At 45.1% G+C, this 20,000-nt stretch overlaps 1 protein-coding gene across 9 annotated transcripts in view; it reads left to right on the top strand.

Moving 5' to 3' along the window:
* The window catches only part of LOC113814335 (dentin sialophosphoprotein), an 83,395-nt gene that overhangs the window by 22,887 nt on the left and 40,508 nt on the right, over positions 1–20,000 (top strand). For 6 of the 9 annotated variants that reach the window (XM_070142556.1, XM_070142566.1, XM_070142608.1 and 3 more), the window contains 5 exons: positions 8,366–8,679; positions 15,817–15,834; positions 17,110–17,231; positions 18,960–19,128; positions 19,845–20,000. The exon at positions 19,845–20,000 is cut by the window's right edge and continues 38 nt beyond it. In XM_070142556.1, coding sequence (XP_069998657.1) covers positions 8,604–8,679; positions 15,817–15,834; positions 17,110–17,231; positions 18,960–19,128; positions 19,845–20,000 — 541 coding nt within the window. In that variant the 5' untranslated portion in view covers positions 8,366–8,603. The remainder of the gene's footprint in view (positions 1–8,365; positions 8,680–15,816; positions 15,835–17,109; positions 17,232–18,959; positions 19,129–19,844) is intronic. The other 3 variants (XM_070142584.1, XM_070142591.1, XM_070142581.1) reach the window with 3 other exon arrangements.

Here is a 20,000-nt window from a genome sequence, read left to right as displayed (position 1 = left end):
GTATTTCTCAACGCTGAATTACACTCGAAAGCGACATCCGGCCGCAGTGACGACATTTTCTCTTTATCGTGATTTATTAATCTATTTTCAGACTTGGAAAGAAGATTCACCCAGTTTATGGCGTTGTTTTATGACGTCATCAATTCCAAAAAGTCTAACAAAGAGGCTGCCCTTTGGCCGCGAGCCGCGCGTGGGCAGGCCGCTGTCAGAAGTCTAATTTAGCTAATGGAGGTCAGTTTGTTTCTTTCAGCCAAATGCACGAGCAGATTTATACTGATGAGAGCTCTTGCAAGGTCCAGACACCGTATGGACACGCACACGCGGCCGAACATTCACGCTCTAAGACAGTTCCGGAGAGATTCACGCACACGCGAGGCCACGTGCACTGGCTGCCACGCACACATACACATACACGCGCGCGTACAGACTAACCGGGAAAAAGTTTATGCATATGAAAAATACCCGTGTTATCAAAGGCTTATCTCCTTGATTGCTCTATTTTTTCCGGCCGGCGGCTCGACCCAGTTCAAAGGATGATCAAGGTCAAGCCCGGAATTAACGTCTCAGGTCATGAAGGATCCGCTCGGCCGCCATTGTTGTCGAGTGATGACGTCATGCAGGCGTTAGCGGCGGCTCGGGTCGTGGAAGGAAAAGGATGGACGCGGAGCCATTAATTAGCAAGGTGTTCTTCCCGCGGCTCCGGCCCGTATAAGAGCGAGGCAGGGGGTCGTTGGCGGGGCGGGCGGGGGGAGGGGGAGGGGGGCTGAAAAACAAAACAAGAGACGCCCTTCGCTATCAGCTGAGACCCCGAAGTTGGTTCGCACACAGAGATTGGCTGAGGTTTATTGCTGTTTGTGTTGTTTCGCCTTCTGATAACGTTTTTTATATATAGAAAAGTATTGTTTTCAATCTCTAATGACTGTTTTACGGATCATTACAACGAATACGTCGTATATTTTCGCACTCATTTACAGCATTCGAAGTTTCTCCCACGCAAATTAAATCTGACCCTTTATCCGTTTCCAAGCAAAGCCTGTAACCGCAAAACGTAAGTAATTGTAAAATAACGAGGAGAATTTGAACAGTCGCGTTAATGTTTGAAATCAGCCGCGTTCAGTTAGTCTTCGTCGTTTTTAAAAAAGAAAATTTGGGCTGGGTGAACGCCATTACTAGTGCTCAAAATTAAAGATCACCTCTTGCAGAGTAACCTCAATTGCAGAGAAAGGCGGACATAACAGTATCTACGCTTGATATTGCAAGGAAGAACAGTGGCTGGTAAGTTAGGAAATCGCCGGGGGTGTGGGAGCTAATACGGGTGATTTTCAGGTTCAATAACAGGTGATTAGAGTTTTAATTCCACCAGTGAAGTTTAAGTGAACTACATTGCGTTTGAGGAGGAAGCTGGGATTTGTTTGTGTTACAGGTTGACTCTGTGAGTGTGTGTGTGTGTGTGTGTGTGTGTGTGTGTGTGTGTGTGTGTGTGTGTGTGTGTGTGTGTGTGTGTGTGTGTGTGTGTGTGTATGTGCGTAGAGGTAGATATTGATATAAATATAGATATATAGGTATTGTTATAGGTATAGATATAGATATATATAGATATAAATATAGATATTTGTATATGTATATGTATATGAATATGCCCTCCTCTTTCGAATCAGTTCTATCACACAGGTAAGCGTGGCGTAGCTTTGTCTGTATCCAGCGAGTGCAGGATTGAGCTCTCAGCAAGGTTCAATCTCCTTTATTGCCGAGTCCAACGGGCCGTACGCACGAGACAGAATATCGGAAATCGTGTCAGAAATTGGTCATTGTATAATGCCATTAGTTTACGAGCTTGTATGTCGTGACCCCCCACGTCTACCCTTATTTGACCTGTTCCGTTGGTTTCAAACGCACTGTTTATCAGACCATTAAACCATTGATTTCGCTCTTGTGGTTCGGAGGCCTCGAGGCGTCGTCTGCTGTTTCGAAGCTCAGTGCGAACAGAGGCGGACGAAGCCAGCGTTGACTAAGGAAAGGATACAAAGAAGATCCTTGGGAAATTCAAGGTTATTGTTGCATGCGGAGAGGTAATTAATCTCAGTCACACGTGGGGTATTGATTGCCTCATCGTCGGGCGCTGAGATCCCTCCCTTTTCCCCCAGATATCATTACCGGCGCGTTTCCTCGGGGGGCGGGGGGGGGGGATGGGCGTGATCGGGAGGGAAGAGGGTCGAAGATTTGGGGGAGGGAAGGGGTGTCTCCGGGAAGGGATAGGGGGGCAGGGAGACGGTGGGGTGGAGGGTCATTGGGAGGGGGGAGGGAGGAAAGGGAGGAAGGAGGGTGTCGATGGGAAAGTTCAAATAGGTTGGGTCGTATAGGGAAGGGAGCAGGGGTCGTTGGAGGTGAAATGGGGGGGAAGGTGTCTCGGGGAAAGGAAGGAGGAGGAGGAAGAAGAGGAAGAGGAGGAGGAGGGGAGAGGAGGAGGAGGAGGAGGAGGAAGAAGAAGAGGAGGAGGAGGAGGAGGGAAAGGGAAAATCGAAGGGAAAAGGAAAAACCAGGGATACAGAACGGACAGAATGTGTATTAGTAAGAATACTCAGAAAGAGGCCACATGTAAGCATTAATTGTTTATTATTTTTTAATTTTACGAATTACTAAAAGAACCGGGAGATTTGTTGGTGAGTGTAAAGCTAAAGTCAAAGGCTAAAATGTGAAACGAATCCTTTATCCCCGATACTATGAATAGATTAAAACGGTTTTACAAATAGGAGTGTGTGTGAAGAATCTTTTAACTAGCGGATAATAATGAGACATTTATTATACTCCGTGGAATAATGGCATTAACATAGATTTATTACGCACGACACATGCCTATCCAAGATACAAGGATATTCGATAAAGAAAATGGTTGTATATATATTTTTAGATATTTTTTTTTAGATTCAGTTATTACCTCTTTCAGTTGGTGCCACGCTACAAACTACGTTCTTTTATTGACGCGAACTTTGACGCTTAGCTGTTTAACGCGTGGTCTAAAGATGCGGTGTTTTTTAGTGTTCTTTGTTATAAATTGGAAAGGCATGTTAGAGGTCTTGGATCGATAAGGTCAGAGTCGATTCGGGGTTCTGAACCGCTTCCTCGCGGTGGGCGGATAGACAGCCACGCACGCATGCACGCGGAGACAAACACGCACCCGCAAGCATGCAGTGACAGAAGAGAAAGGCGAAATAAAGAACGGTTCTAAAGAGACGCTCACTCGTAGAATGTCACGCTGGCACTCAGACGCTGAAATACGCACACACGCACACGCACACACAGACACACACACGTACACACACACACACACACACACACACACACACACACACACACACACACACACACACACACGCACACGCACACGCACGCACGCACGCACGCACGCACGCACGCACACACACACACACATCCATCGATATACATAGGCAAATCAATTGAAAGACTATTTTTTCATTCGTTTTTTAATTTGTTTGTTTATTAGTGTAATTGGGTTTCTGGTTAAAGATATTTTTTAGAATGCATTTTACTTAGCGTTAAGTGAAACACGAAATGCCCGAACATGATAAATGGGGAGATGAATTATGAATAGCTTGAGAGCGTAAAGGAGGTCACTGAGAGCCGCGCGTCCCACGGGAAGAAAACGGACCTGATATCGACTTCAGTTTATGTGCGTTTGAACTTTTTCAGTTACGTAGTTTTGGGACAGTGCATGAAATTAAAGCGCGCATAAAGGGTATATATAGCTGTGACTCAAGAAACTCGTACTATGTAACATTACGTGTTTCCTGCGAGGCCGAGGGGCGTGTGAAAGGCAGCCATGCAGACGGGCTTAATACCTGACGAATTGGTCGATAAGCCGACGCAGTCAGACGGACAGGCATGGGATCGAAACCCCCGTCAGAAGGAATCCCAGATACTCTGAGGATGCCGAATCGCATATTTCTCTCTCGGGCGACAGCTATCTTTGGCGTGGCCTCTCTCTCTCCCCCGGAAATTACCAGTTAATAGCAATCACGTTATTAAGGCACATTATAATTAGAGGAAAGATGGCCGCCCCGCCTGTGCCGGGCCTTGGGGCAGCGTGCGAGGCGGCGTGGCGTGTTGGGGAGGGGCAGGGGAGGGCGAGGGGGGGTGGGGGGGCGAGAGAACGCACGTGGCCGCATGAGGAATGGGCCAGCGGTGGGGGGTGAGGGGTCGCACGCGGTGCCGGCCACATCCGTCTGGACTCGCAGGTGAACGTCTCAGACACTTGCCTCCCAATTTTGAATATTTGATATCTGTTTCGCTGTTGAGGGAATACACTCCACAGTCGCCCAAACTCCCCCTTTCAACACAGGCACTCCCCATAGCGCAGTTGTTTGTATCGATTTCCTAGTGCACAGCATGCGAGAACCATATTGTACGGAGGGGGAGGGGACCTGGGAAGAGGTAGGGGATAAAAGTGAGGGGAACGAGGCAGAAGCTATGGGAAGGGGAAGAGGGTCGGAGGAAGAGGTGTGGGTGTCAGGGGAGGCAGTAGGTGAGGGATGCAGGCGAAGGGTGCAGGTGAGGGGTAAGGCGGTAGAGAGGGAGGTAAAGGTAGGTGCCATGAGATATGCATGCCGCGTCTGGGGAGGAAGGCGAGGACATGCATTCCTAGGACATCTCTCTCATTATCTATTTCCTCTGAAGACTGTGATTCATGCAGGGAAAATGTTTTATAATGATGGATATAGACAATGTTAATAATTAAAACCAAAATGTACTGTTGTGTCGGTGGAATGGGGACGAGCGGCTGGGTAAGGAGGTGAGTGACCTGTTTGTATCGATTCGGGGGAAACTTTGGGTGATGGTGTGGATATTGGTTTACTGATCCGCGGTTTACTCATTAATGGTGGGGGAAGGGGCGGAGGCAGGGGAAGGGGCGGAGGCAGGGGAAGGGCCTGGGAACCGGTATAAGGCTGTTCCGAGAAGGCGGAGGAAGTTTGGTTTATTTGGATGTGAAACGAATGGCGCGGTATTGATTGTCTCTCAATACGTGGGCATGTTCGTAGAGTGTATGTGTATGGATTGTGTATACACACACACACACACACACACACACACACACACACACACACACACACACACACACACACACATATACAGACACTCATAAACGCATATAGACACTCACACCTACACTCACATTTACCCTCACACAGACACGGACCTTCACCCCCCCCCCCAGACACGGAAGATGCCACAGAATATAAATTATAAAGCCACAGTAACTTACACCTTCCTCGTCGTCCCTGAAGTGATGTTTTATAATGAGATAATGAGGTGACGGGAAGGCGATGAGGGGGGCGGGGGGGGGGGGGCTGAGGTTGCGTAAGGAGATAGAGAGCCCTGACGCTGCGGGGGGCGGGAGCGGAGGGGGGGGGGTCGTCTTGGAAGGATTTAGACGTTTTGGAAGATAAGACGATGTAATGGTCTGGGTTTCCACGGAAAGGGGGATTCGGTCTGGGAAGAAAAGATTGGAAAAGTCGTCGAGAAAAATGTCTTCGTTTTTTGTTAACACTTATACACTGAAGTTTCACGAAGGAGAGAAAAGACTTCTGAAAATACGAATATAGAATAGCAGCTGAATTCTCCTGCCAATAAATTCCTTCTAAATGGGGCCAACTAAAACGACAGAATAAAGGAACAGAATAAAGCAACGAAAGAGAAAAAAAAAGTGACGAAAGCAATGCGGAAGTGAGAGGAGGTTTATGGCCTCTTGTCGCAGAGCCAGAATGGAGAGAGAGAGAAAGTAAGTAAAACTGGAGAGAAAAAAAAAGAAGTAAACTAAAAACACACGAAAGAGTAATCCTCACGAAATGAAATCCATCCTCACCTCGAGGAAAGCTACCCTCTCTCTATAGGATTAAACAGGATTTCTTCGAGTGATTGAGGATTATGCAAAAAGGGGGGGGGGAGGGGGGGCGAGAGGGAGACTACACTATGTCTTTGGCGATTGCATGATAGCGTGCGCCGGCGACACTTCCCTTCCTCCGGGGTGCTGCTTACATGGGGGGGTGAGGAAGGGGGAAGGGGGGGGGGTGGCGAGGAGGGGGAAGGGGGAGGGGGGGCGAGGAGGTAGGGAAGGGGTGGGGGGTTCGCAGGGGGGGGGGTAAGCGTACTGTCACGATGTGTGGCGATCGGGTTTTTGGTATCTGATGATTATTATGATTTTTGTTATTGATGTACCAAGGGAGGGGGAGAAAAGGAGAGGGAGAGGAAACGGTTTAGAATGCAAGCGCAAAGAGGGAGCGGGAAGGGAAACGGAAAGTGGAACGGGAACATGAAAAGGAAAGGGAAGGAAAGGGAACGGAAATGGAAGGTGGATCCATAAGCACAGACACGCTCATCCTTTCTCTCTCTCTCTCTCTCTCTCTCTCTCTCTCTCTCTATATATATATATATATATATATATATATATATATATGTATATATATATATATATATATATATATATATCTGTGTGTGTGTGTGTGTGTGTGTGTGTGTGTGTGTGTGTGTGTGTGTGTGTGTGTGTGTGTGTGTGTGTGTGTGTGTGTGTGTGTGTGCGTATGTATGAGAGAGAGAGAGAGAGAGAGAGAGAGAGAGAGAGAGAGAGAGAGAGAGAGAGAGAGAGAGAGAGAGAGAGAGAGAGAGAGAGAGATGAGGAAATAACGAGAGCGAGAGCGATTGACCGCATGGGAAAGGAAGGGGAAAGAGAGAATAAGGGAGAAGATAGACAGAGAAGGAAAGAATGGAAAATTACCAAGGTGGACAAAGCGTTACTCAGTATTAGCAGATAATTACACCCACTGTCGCAATAGGTAATAGAGTAGATGACCTCCCCTGTCCACAAGAACTAACCTAACTAATCTATTAAGCATTTAACTACCGAGTAGGCCTTTGCTCCATTTATTGCGGTACACCCCTTCTCTCTCCCTGTGTACTAAGGTGTTGAATAATGAACGAGATGTAGAAACCTAAGAGTGTTAAGCCTACCTAAACCCAGCCTACACGATGGCCCCGGTATGGAGCTAGGTTAGTCCGCGTCGCCCCTTGTTTTGTGTACAAATAATTTGCTGTTTGTGCCAGATGTGGGGCTATCTAGGTCTTCCATCGATCGCACACTCCATTTGTGTCACTGGCTTTTTATTTTTGTTTTTATTTTTTGGTCAAACACTTCATTACAGGCGTTTCGATTTTGTCGCCACGTCGCCGCTCTCTCAGATGGCCTCGTTATGGCTTCTGTATGACATTTTTTTTCGCTTATGTAGCACACTTTCGGTCGTACACGCTTGCACGGAAGATAAATGAAAAAATATTGAGGTAGGAAGATAGATTGTTTTCTATTAAGAGGGTTAGAGAGAGAGGGGGAGGGAGGAGGGAGGAAGGAGAGGGGGGTGAGGGAGGAAGGAAGGAGGTAAACGGGAAGGAGGGAAAGCAAGAGAGATAGATAGATTGATAGAGAGAAAGAGAGGCCGCAAACAGGCAGACAGGCAAGTGGGCAGAGAGGCAGGCAGATAGGTAGTTAGGGAGGCAGGCATGTGTGTAGTTAGGGAGGCAGGCAGGCAGGTGGTTAGGGAGACAGGCAGGCATGTAGTTAGGGAGGCAGGTAGGCATATAGTTAGGGAGGCAGGCAGGTATGTAGTTAGGGAGGCAGGCAGTTAGTTAGTTGGGTAGCTAGATAGGTAGAAAGACAGGGTAGGTAGTTAGGCAGGCAGACAGACAGACAGAGACGGAGAGTTTGAAAGCGAGACAAGTAGAAAGAGAAAAGCAGAGAAGAGAAAGGGGATATAGGCAGAAGATGAGCGAGAGGGGGCAGAGGGAATGTGCGTGCGTGTCGGCGCGTGACTCACAAGGGGGGCGCGTGTGTGCGTGTCCTTACTGTGGCGTGTCCATGTGTTTTCTTTGGTGTATACATGGGAATATATAGATTTTTGGGCCAGCCTCCGTTTATTATCTATGAATAAATCTTATAATAACTAGTGCAGGTTATTCTTGATTGTATTTAGGGAGATACGACACTTGAGGTTAAACTAAGGCTTTGATTTCCGTGACTGAATCTGCTAGGCCTATACTTAACTAAAGCTTGCTGTTTATAGAGTTTAAATTTATCCTTATTATTTTCATTTGTAACTTGCATATTCTTGATAAAAATAGTACCCTATTTATGTGTGTGTGTGTGTGTATGTGTGTGTGTGCGTGCGTGCGTGTGAGTATGTGCATGTGCGTGCGTACATGTGCATGGAAGCAGTAACAAGATTGTTTCTACACTTTGATGAATAATATTTTGCTGTCGTATTTAACAAATGCATGACTGACTTAAACCTTTTTCTTCACGCAGGTGCACAGACCTGCCTCTGGACCCTCCGACAGCAGCACCGCCAGGCCTTTAGGGATAACTCCTCTAAAAAAATTGTGCGCGAAACAGCAACAAGAAGCCTACATGAGTCAAAACATCAAGAACGAAGGTGCTGACGAGACACGCCCGCCAAGTCTCTGATCGGAGCACCCTCACGCCCACGCCGAATCCACGCCCACGCCTCAGAATTCAATAGCAGAGTGCCAGCACGCCCGCCGCCATGACCGAGGTGATCCAGGGAGGGGTGGAGTACCCTGCCACGCCGCACTTTCAACCCCCGCCCGAGCTGCCGCCAGGTGAGCACGTGGTTCTTGCGCCGGGGGGCTTTAGGGGGCTGCAGAAAATTCAGGGGGCTTCAAAGGACTTCAGGGGGCTTCAGAGGTCTTCAGGTGGCTTTAGAGGTCTTCAGAGGTCTCCAGGAGGCTTCAGAGGACTTCAGAGGTCTCTAGGGGGCTTCAGACGTCTCCAGGGGGCTTTAAAGGACTTCAGGGGGCTTCAGAGGACTTCATAGGTCTTCAGGGGACTTCAGAAGTTTTCAGTCAGCCTCAGAGGTCTTCAGGGGGCTTCAAGAGGCAGGTTCCTTCCTCATTAAGCTGATGTATTGGCTCTATTTTTTTTCCTTTCATACTCTATATTATCGGTTATGGCGCGGCAGTGATTATGATCTTTAATCTATGTGGATAAATTTTTGATTTGCTCTGTGGTTGCTGCTGCTTTGTGATAACGGTTCTATGATGCTAATTTCAAATCCACAGTGCTATGTTTTTACACCCTTTGAATAACTTAGATTGCCATTTGTTATTATTATTATTGTTGTTGTTGCAATTTTTGTGTCATCAATATCAAGCACCATCATCATTATTATCATTATCCTCATCATTATCAGTCATCATCATTATCATTAGCATCACTACTATAATTATCATCATTATTAGCATCACTATCATCATTATAATTTTTCATCATTATTATCAGTATTATGATAATGTCTTCGTCTTATCCGTTACGCCTGCCGTCTCTCCCACTCTCTATTCCCTCTTTGCAACAATCCGCATTGCATTCTCGCCGAAATAGCTTTTGTCCTTTTTTGCGGCGTCGACCGTTGTCATGGCAACCCTCACACGCATTGAGCTATTTGCAGGTTAATTAGCGTTTTCTTACGCCAGGTGTTCATTATCTCATTAGCCTGTTTGTTGCACACTTTACTCCGGCAAACAGTTTTTTTTCTTCTTTTTCTCTTTTTTGTATCGCTTTTTGTTTCCTCCTGGAGTTACGTTGCCTTTTATGGTGTGGAGATTTTTTTTTTTTTTTTTAGTTTGCTATTCGAAGTCACGAGGTTCTGAACATTCTTTTTTTTTAGTTCCTGTTGTTAGTGTTGTTTTGTGGTTAGAAACGCATATATTTTTGTTACTGTTGTAGGTATTGAGAGGGTTGGAAAAAATTCTTTTTGTTGCTCTTGATATCGCTTATTTTGACGTTAAATGAGTTTTGTGTGTGTGTATGCATATATATAAAAACTCATACACTGAATATACATGTTCTTTGTTATTTTTTACTGTCAGAAATATTAAGGCTATAAACTATTTTCGAGAATGCTATTATTAGAAGCCTTGACCATTTGTCATTTTTCGGAAGCCCAAACAGCTGTTGTTTCACTGACGTGTTGTTGACCTTTTGGTTGTCCGGAATTCATTGCCATAATTGAATCATCAGATGCCACGTAATTATGTCCTCCTGCAACATGATTATCACAAGAGTCATTAAACATACTGCAGAGGGGCTATAATGTGCTGTGTTCTTATCGTAGGATGAAGTATGTTTGCAAATATGTAGGATGGTTTATTGCTTTATTGATGTTCCTCTAAGCTTCTTTTTATTGAGGTCGCTACTCCTCCATATACACTAGTCGCCCATTGCTTGTGTCTTTAAGGTGTTGCTGATGTGTGTATGTATATATATATATATATATATATATATATATATATATATATATATATATATATATATATATATATACATACATATACAGTAATTGTGTGTGTGTGTGTGTATGTGTGTGTGTGTGTGTGTGTGTGTGTGTGTGTGTGTGTGTGTGTGTGTGTGTGTGTGTGTGTGTGTGTGTGTGTGTGTGCGTGTGCGTGTGCGTGTGGGTGTGGGTGTGCGTGTGCGTGTGCGTGTGCGTGTGTGTGTGTGTGTACACACACACATACACACATACATACACATGTATATATACATATACATATGCATGTATTTATATACATATATATACTTATTTATTTATTTATGAATTTGTGTGTACGTGTCGAGATCGTTATTTATTCGACATTCTAAAGATGCTTTGGTTCTAATTACAAAGATGTATGGACGCCACTGAAAACGTTTGTTTACGTACAGTTGTCATTTTGAAGGCAAAATTTAGTGTTTTAACAAATAGAGTAAATTATATTAATCAATTATAAATCGATTGTTTGTTTAAAGAATAACAATTCAATGGCGGGAAGGCGATATGCAGAGATATAATCACCGTCTGGGCAGATGAGTCCTGGCTCCCGCACCATACACGGAGAGAAGACAAGGTTGGGAAAATTTGTGGTGAAAGCGACGCGCCATGATGCCTTGCTGTTAGGGAATATTTTAGTTATTTAGCTGTTTTTTGGGGGGAAGGGAGGGAGGGAGGGGGCGTAGTCATAGGTGACAGTTCCGGTGATATAAAAAAAAAAGATAAGTTGACAGTGTGATTATTTATTAGAGTGTAGCGTAAGAGAGGAAAATTATGTTGAAAAGGGAGGGGAACGATTACCTTATGTGCAAATGAGATAGTAGAAGGGATGTGAGGGTCTCGATTCAGTCACATGTATATTTTTATTTTGCATATGCTTATGATTATTAATTTACAATTAGTGGGACAAGGGAGGGTAGAAAGTTAACCTTAGATATGAGTTAAGTTAGTGGAGAATATTGTGATACTTATTGCTAAGATTTACATTATGATATGCCACCTGTATATTATTATAATGTCTATAGAATTAAATGCTAATAGTTCAAAATGTTTCTATGCCCATTGTATATTTGGGGCACACCAAACAGAGGAATTAATTCAGTCCACCCCATGAGCCTTGAGACCGTTAAAGTCATGCTACCCAAGATGAAGATAAAGTTAGTAAAAAAAAGTTTTCTTTTTCTCGAGATTTTCTTTAAATTCAAATTCTAGAATGGTGGTGGCATTGCTGGAGATTGATAAGGTTGATTAAGTTTCATGGTTATGAAATAGAAATTTCGAAATGATAGTATGCTAATTAAGATTTTGAAAATTTCCCCGAGATTTAAAAAAACTCATTAGAATTAATAAGATTCCATTTTAATAATGAAGGCAAGAAAAATTTCCATCCGTTACATATTTATGCATTTGTGTGTGTGTGTGTGTGTTATGAGTTGTGTAATATTTATCATATGCTAAATATTGTGTATTTTATATTATATGCTATATGTATACATTTTCTTCTCGTGAACACCTTGTCTGAATCTTTTCTGGTGATTTAACTTATTCCCTAATTGAGGTTGGTTATTGATGTTTTATCCCCATTTAAAAGTCTTATCGTTGTTGTAGTTGTAATCATCGTCGTCGTTGTTTTTTGTTACTTATTAATCTTAATTGTTGTGCTGCTGGAAATTAGACTTCCCCATCTCATAAACAGTATTTCATCTCTATGATGATGATAATGATAATGGTAATCATCATCATTTTCTTCTTCATCATCTCCAACTTCATCAGTATCATTATTTTTATCACCATTATCATTTTCTTCTTCATCTCCATCTCTTCATCTTTTTCATCATCATCATCATCATCATAACTGTCACAAATGCAGCTGCTATTACTTTTTTATGATTATTACCATGACCATAACCCTCACCAGTGTTTTGTCTAAATCAATTGAAAACCGTAATCACCTGTATCACCATAACCACATTCACCACAACCATGCCATATCCCACACCATCACCACCATTTCCTTTCATATTTAGCTCTTCCTTCCTTCACAAAGAAAGTGACAAGGCGCATCACACACACGTACGGATAATGACTGGACTTACGCACGCTATTCACAGATTCCACGCAGCTCTCGGTGTCCTTTGCGCTCGGTTTTGCGTAATTTTCAACCCGGGGAGTTTAGGGGGAGTAACCTAACCGGCGGAGATCGATGCATAACTACTTTTAATCCGGGCAGATGACTGTGTGTAAGTATGCCTCGGGCTTTGTCTGGGTGAGATAGGGGAGACTTTTTTTTGTTTTTTATTATTTGTTTATTTTTGTTTTTGGTGTAATTTACATTTCGTTTTTTTTTATTTGTTTATTGTTATTGTCTGTTTGCTCCGCTAGTCATTCTTTTTTGAGGTGTTGCGTTGAGATAGGGGAGACTTTTTTTTTGTTTAATTACTTATTTATTTTTGTTTTTGGTATGATTTACATCTTTTTTTCTATTTGTTTACTGTTATCATCTGTTTTCTCCGTTTCTCTGTTTGAGGCGTTGCGTGTCTCTCGTCCTTCTTTTTCTCACTCCTTGCGCTGTCTAACCTCAACCAGGCTCACCCCTTGACTCGTTCCGTTGCAACTCATGTTCGACCTATAATTTGGTACTTGCTTTTACTACCTCATCTTCAGCTAATATAGTTCTCGACCTGACCTTATGACCGCACTTTCCTCACACCCGCCGCCGTGATTCAACTCCGGGCGGCCTCCGCGTCCACCTTTCCCTCGCCTTAACGACCACTTCGATATTTCCGGGATAACTTCCAAGTTCAAATGATGGCCATGGTTGTTCTTGTATATGCACACACACACACACGCACACGCACACGCACACGCACACGCACACGCACACGCACACGCACACGCACACGCACACGCACACGCACACGCACACGCACACACACACACACACACACACACACACACACACACACACACACACACACACACACACACACACACACACATATATATATATATATATATATATATATATATATATATATATACAGTATATGCATATAAAAATATATATGAATAAATATATAATATATGTATGTATGTATGTATGTACATTAAGAAGAAGAAGAAAAAAAATATATATATGTGTGTGTGTGTGTGTGTGTGTGTGTGTGTGTGTGTGTGTGTGTGTGTGTGTGTGTGTGTGTGTGTGTGTGTGTGTGTGTATGTGTGTATGTGAGAGAGAGAGAGAGAGAGAGAGAGAGAGAGAGAGAGAGAGAGAGAGAGAGAGAGAGAGAGAGAGAGAGAGAGAGAGAGAGAGAGAGAGAGAGAGAGACACATATATATATAGAGAGAGATAAATCCAAATACCGACCGTATTGTCCTAGGTAAAGGGAAGGGTTCCGCTGCCGCGCTCCCGTCCGTCCCTCTTCCCGCGGCCCCATAGAGAGCCCTCCGCCGTAAGCCTGCCACGGCAAACTCGTCAGACCAGCAGAGCGAGTCCTAGCGCTCGCCCTCCCTCTCCACCTCCTCCATCTCTGCCCTTTCATTCTGCTGCTGCCTCACCTTCCACCCCCTTTCCACCACTCCCACTCCACTCGACTCCACCTGGCGGCACAGTAACCCTCCTGTCCCTCACGAGTTGCCGGAGTATCCCACCAGCTAACGAGACCTCTTGGACAGCCCTCGTTAAATCTCTCTCGTGCCGCACTTGCGAGTTGCCAAAGAGTCGCATCAGCTGACGAGACTTCTTGGACAGCCCTCGTTAAGTCGCTCTTGTGCCGCAGTTACGAGTTTACCGAAGAGTCAAATCAGCTGACGGGATTTGTAGGACGTCGTTAAGTCGCTCTTGTGCCGCACTTTCAATCCTTCGAGTCGGCGGCATCCTCCTCGGGGCCAAGGAGCTCGGAGGGTCGCCGGATCCAGTCCCGAGATCCTGGCCCGGTGAGTCATCGGGGGCCGCGCGGGGGCCGCCTGTTGACATCTTGCCAGAGCCGCCCACTGCCCTCCTCCTCCTCCTCCAGCGCCGCCTCCTATACTCGCCCACTGCTTCGCTGCCGTCTCTGCCACTGACGGCTGGTCTCTCCCGTCGGTGTCTGGGGCTGTCTGTCTGTCCGTCTGTTTGTCCTTGTCTCTCTCTCTTTCTCTGTTTCTCTCTCCTCCTCTTCCTCCTCCTCCTCCATTCCTCCTTCAACTCCCTTCCTCCTTCCCCTCCCCCTCCATTCCTCCTCCTCCCTTCCCCCTCCCTCCCCTCCTCCTTCCACCCTACCCCTATTCACCCTACCCCTCTCCATCCCCCTCTCCCACCTATTACCTCCCGCCTATCAACCTGCATACCGACATACCTACCTACTTAACAATCCCATTCTTCGCCGCTTATCTACTAATTTACCAACCTACCTACCCACGCATTTGCCTATCTACCTTTCGTCCACCTCGGGCCGACAGGGACATCTTTATATTCTCTACCACGACAGCCTCGCCATTCTACTCGAGCCCTTGTGTATCTCGGCGACATTTTCCTACGCGCGTTTGTCCTAGACTACTATTCTAACAGCTTTTGACATGATGGTCCGCCTTTCTCTCTGTTATTTCCTTGTTTATCTACCTGGAATATCAGTATTTTTTTATTTCATTCTTTCTTACATCTTCCTTCGGATTGTTTATGTAATATATAGGCCTTATTTTGTATATACAGACACCGTTATATCCCAAAATTTTCGAAAGAGGTTACAGTGTCATGGTTTATATTAGAAAAAATGTATTTTTGTGATGGTTCGGGCGTTATCTAATGCAGTGAAAAGTTGTCTTGGCCGCACGCTATCCGGCAATCACGGCGCCGAGTTGTGTTGCCCCAAGACGTCGACTGTTGAGCACCTTTGTTGTGGGCGATGGGGTTGCGGCTTTGGGAATTTGTTATTCGCTGATTTCGGTCGACGTCCGGCATCGCCACCGTGTTGTGATTGTTATTGGTGTCTTTGTTGTACGACTAGTATATTGTTATGATTTGTTTAGCGTTAATACTAGTGTATTATTATGATTTGTTTTTTCATCGACACTGATATCATTATCATTATTATTATCACAGTCATCGTTATCACAGTTATCATGACCACCACCCTTATCTTTGTTGTCACTATCATTAGATTTATTATTTATCATGCAGTCTTGCAAGCGGCCGATGGTACAGTAGTCCCATTGTAAATACTAATCAAGCTGTCATTATAAATACCAATTAGCCTTAACATTATATTAATTTGCTTATCTCGACACGAATGCACGTACATCACAGTCCCGCACATAATTATTTTCGTTAATTGACCTGTGTTAATTGGTGACCCTTTAACCTCGTATTCCACGGTAAGGCGAGCACCACTATATCCGTGTTGTATTGCTAGTCTAACACCGTTCTTATTTCTTCTCTCGATCTGGACTCAAGATCTTGGCCGAGGAAAAAGTGAGTGTTATCAAAGGTATTTCGTGACAGCATGGTGTGCGTCGTATGTGAGGTAGTGTGCAGTCCGCATGTTTGAGTGTTGTTAGATTTTGATGTGCAGCTGGGTTATCTTGTGTGATATTTTAAGCTATGTGTGTTTATGGAAGAAAAAAAATGTGTTTATGTGATGGTATGTGGATCTTTTCTTCGTATACGTGTGTTTATGAATCTGTTTATATTTGTATTTTTATAGGGAATACTTGTCTTTGAAGGCACTTGCGTCTGATGCGCATTTGTGGTTTTTAAGTGTTGTGTACGGTTTTAAGAATGTTTCGTAGTCTACCTAATAAAAACGATGGTGTGACCCATTACTTTAGAGTACCAAAGTATTTATATTAGTATGTACAAAACCGCCTGGTCTCTTCTTTTTCTCTCAAAATTTACATTTGTATGAGACTCTCCGTGTGCCCGGGAGACAGTAGTTAGTGTTATGAAATATGCGTATTTGATTCCCAACATGGCACCTCCCCCCTGCCCCTCCCGCCCCACTCACACCGCCCCCAGCACCTGCCGGGCGTCCCCAGCATGCAGCACCACCAGCATCCACGCCCGCGGCACCGCGTCACCCGGCCTCCCGCCCCTGCCTCCCTCCGCCCCTCCGCCTCTGCGCCCTCCCTCTCTCTCTCTGCTTCCGAACACTCGCCCTCATCTGGACGCTCTCCACGGCCTTGCTCCTTCCAGCCGGCGACTCACACAGACACACGTACTTGAACTCCGCCATAAACACAATAACTCTCACCTGTCTTTCGTCACTTGCAGTATTTCGTGGTGGCTTTTCCCGAATCCTTTGTTAAATGCACAATGCTTTTTACGTATTTGCGCCCTTAGTGTCACATTCGCAAGATGTATATATTTATTCCGTGTAGACACTGTTTTTTTCTTCAAAGGATGATATGCACTTCTATTAGTCATACCACAAAACACATTTCATTACAGCACGGTGAAATTAACGTTGTTGCTATACACCTGGCCATAAAAGTTACAACACGCTCACCCACTTCCAATCTCCGTTGGCATACACAAAGGCACTATTGTTTTATTAAAGCAACTAAAAAGAGCCTTTTTTAAATATAGCTGGCTACCACCACGCTGCACGCCCCCCTTTTTCTACACATTGCAAAACATACCAAAAAAAATCAAATATTTCCTACACAGTATCCTTTTCCCGCAAAACAAAACCCCCAAACGAAGCCCCCCCTTTGACCTCAAGAACCCCTCCTGTTATCTCCCCAACAGAGTTCCCCGACGACGGTCCCTCGACGCTCCTGCCCTGCACCATCTGCAACCGCACCTTCAACCCGCAGGCCCTCGACCGCCACAGGAGGGTGTGCGAGAAGCTGTCCACCAAGAAGCGCAAAGTAAGCTTGGGGAGCGCGTTGTAGCGGCCGTGCTGGAGGGCTGGTGCACTTGGGTTGTTAAGTGGTGTTAAGAGATCGGGGTGATTTACGGTCCCTGGAATCGTCTAGAATTCATAAACTGGTTTCTAAATTATCTTTTCTAGTATTACAGACGTAGGTAATACTTTTTTGTTGTTGTTGTTTAGTAAAATTGGAAATAGATCGGGTGTCAAAATCAGTCGTTGTAAGTTTATGATTAGCTTTAATTATTTTTTTTTTTAGTTACCGTTTTCCTGATCTCCACCCTCTTCCTCCTCTCCCTCCCCCTCCTCCTTTTTCTTTCACCTCCTCCCACATCCTCTTCGTCCACCACGCCCTTCTCAGTCTACAGAATCTCCTTTTCTTTATTTCCATTTTGATCTATTCTTTCACATCCTATTCAGCTTCCTTCTTCTCCTCCTCCTATTCCTATTGTCTCCTCCTACTATTATTCCTCCATCTTCCTATTGTCTCCTACTCCTATTCTTCCTCCATCTTCCTATTGTCTCCTCCTCCTATTCTTCCTCCATCTTCCTCATCCCTCATCTTTTACGTCCATTTCCTTACATAAGAGAAGGAAGTCCCCCGGGAAATCCTCACGCCCTATTGTGATCAAAAGGAACAAGTTGGCGGGATTCCAACCGAGTGCAACACCAGGTCCCTAGCACCGCCTTGTCCATAACACGAGAATAACGCAAAAATAACACAGGAATAACATCACCCATTTCTAACGGACGTCTTAGAACTAATGATGACGTTCATGCCACCGGGTCCCCAGCATGCCGAGATGATCCTTGCAATGCTGTGCCCTTTGCAACATCGCATTACTCTAAATACTGACTTCATTAAGGCCGAGTCCTAGGCCTGGCCGAGCTCTCCGCGATAGAGGGCGTGTGGCGTGTCCTTTGCCTTGTTAAGAATCGCTCATGACTCGGAACTTCTCGGGAGATTGGACACGCCTGGTCTGGCATCCGACGCTCATTCTCGACCACACGTACCTATGCCTGTATGGGTGAGAGTGCACGCGCGCTCGCATGGGCATTCACAGATGTATAACGGACACACACAAACTCACACGCACACACCTACACCTAAATCCACACCTACACTCAAACCTACACCCACACCTACACCCACACCTGCACCCACACCTGCACCCACACCTACAGCCACACCTACAGCCACACCTACACACACACCTACACACACATCTACACACACACACACACACACACTCTTACATATTTAAAGCTACTCACATCACTGGCACTGACCTCAATGTCTTATATGCATTATATATATCTGATTATCATCATTTTTGCCATCAGCCATCCTGTTTCACCTCCATTGCCATCTGCTTTCATTCTTGCCTTCAATAACAAACTAACCTTCTTTCTACTCTCTTCTACTTCGTTTATTCTACGTTATTTTTTTCTCTTCGGTTTGACGAAATGTTTACGATTAACATGTACATAGCACGTAAGCAGGACAAAAAATAAATAAATAGCATGCCCGATAAAACTATTAGAATTAAAATCTTGAAGAGACGAGATGAAACGACAAGACTTTATTATTATAGTTTTTTCCGCTCTCTCTTCTTCTCGTATTTTAACCAAAAAAACGAATGATCTTCCTTTCGTGTATCCATCTCCGCCACCCATGCTCATTCATCCCTGTTAAGATGGCACATGTATCGTTTTACTACACAAGACTTTTGACTCGACGAAGCAACGGGTAGAGGGCCTGGACGTGTCCCCGACCGCCGCGGGCCGAGGGAAGGGCGACAGCAAGAGCAGCCATCCGCCCAAGAACAAGTCCAAGTGGCGAGAGAAACACCAGGAGTTCCTGAGGGCCATCCGCGCAGCCAGAGGAGCCCCGAGTGAGTATGGCGGAGGGGGGTGGAGGGGGGGCCGGGAGGGAGGGAGAGGGGACAGTGCGTGCGTAAGTGTGATTAGTTTTTTAGTTTGTTTCTCGGTTTATTTATAGCTGTAATTGTTTTTTTTATTTTCTTCTGGCTTAAGAATCATGTAAGCTTTACACCTTTTTTGGCTTTGAAATGCAGGCTATATAGTTTGCGTGTTTGAAACTATACTTTTTTTTAACTTCTAGACTACCGGAGGTTTATGTTTCGACTATAACTCACGTCACAAGAAATGCAAATAACCGAACCTGATGTTGGGGATAATGCTGGCGGACTTATAAGCTACTATTTACGTTTAGCGAGTTTTCTGGCAAATGGAGTTATTTGCTTTTCTTGTAACGTAATGTATGTATTGTATGCATGTATTGTGTGTGTATGTTTCTATTTATTTACGTATATATTTGCATTGAAAAGAGAGAGAGAGAGAGAGAGAGAGAGAGAGAGAGAGAGAGAGAGAGAGAGAGAGTGAGAGAGAGAGAGAGAGAGAGAGAGAGAGAGAGAGAGAGAGAGAGAGAGAGAAAGAGAGTGTTCCGGAAATTTAGGAGACGTTTTGAAAAATGAATAAACATGATAACGATTACAGCTCGCATTTCAGAAGTTTCTCACTCTGAAATATTAGGGCACGACGACATCTGCCGTCACTTGATAAAGCTAAGTGCCATCCTCCCGTTCAGACGACGGCGAGAATGGCCCCGGAGCTCCCGTGTCCACGATCCCCTCCGACTACGTCCGCTGCCCGCACTGCGAGCGGCACTTCGGCCCCAAGTCCGCCGACCGCCACATCAGCTGGTGCCGCGAGCAGAGCACGAGGCTGCCCCGCTCGCCGGCCA

This window comes from Penaeus vannamei, chromosome 3 (assembly GCF_042767895.1).
Source record: "Penaeus vannamei isolate JL-2024 chromosome 3, ASM4276789v1, whole genome shotgun sequence".
NCBI lineage: Eukaryota > Metazoa > Arthropoda > Malacostraca > Decapoda > Penaeidae > Penaeus > Penaeus vannamei.
This window is presented reverse-complemented; position numbering and strand designations above follow the sequence as displayed.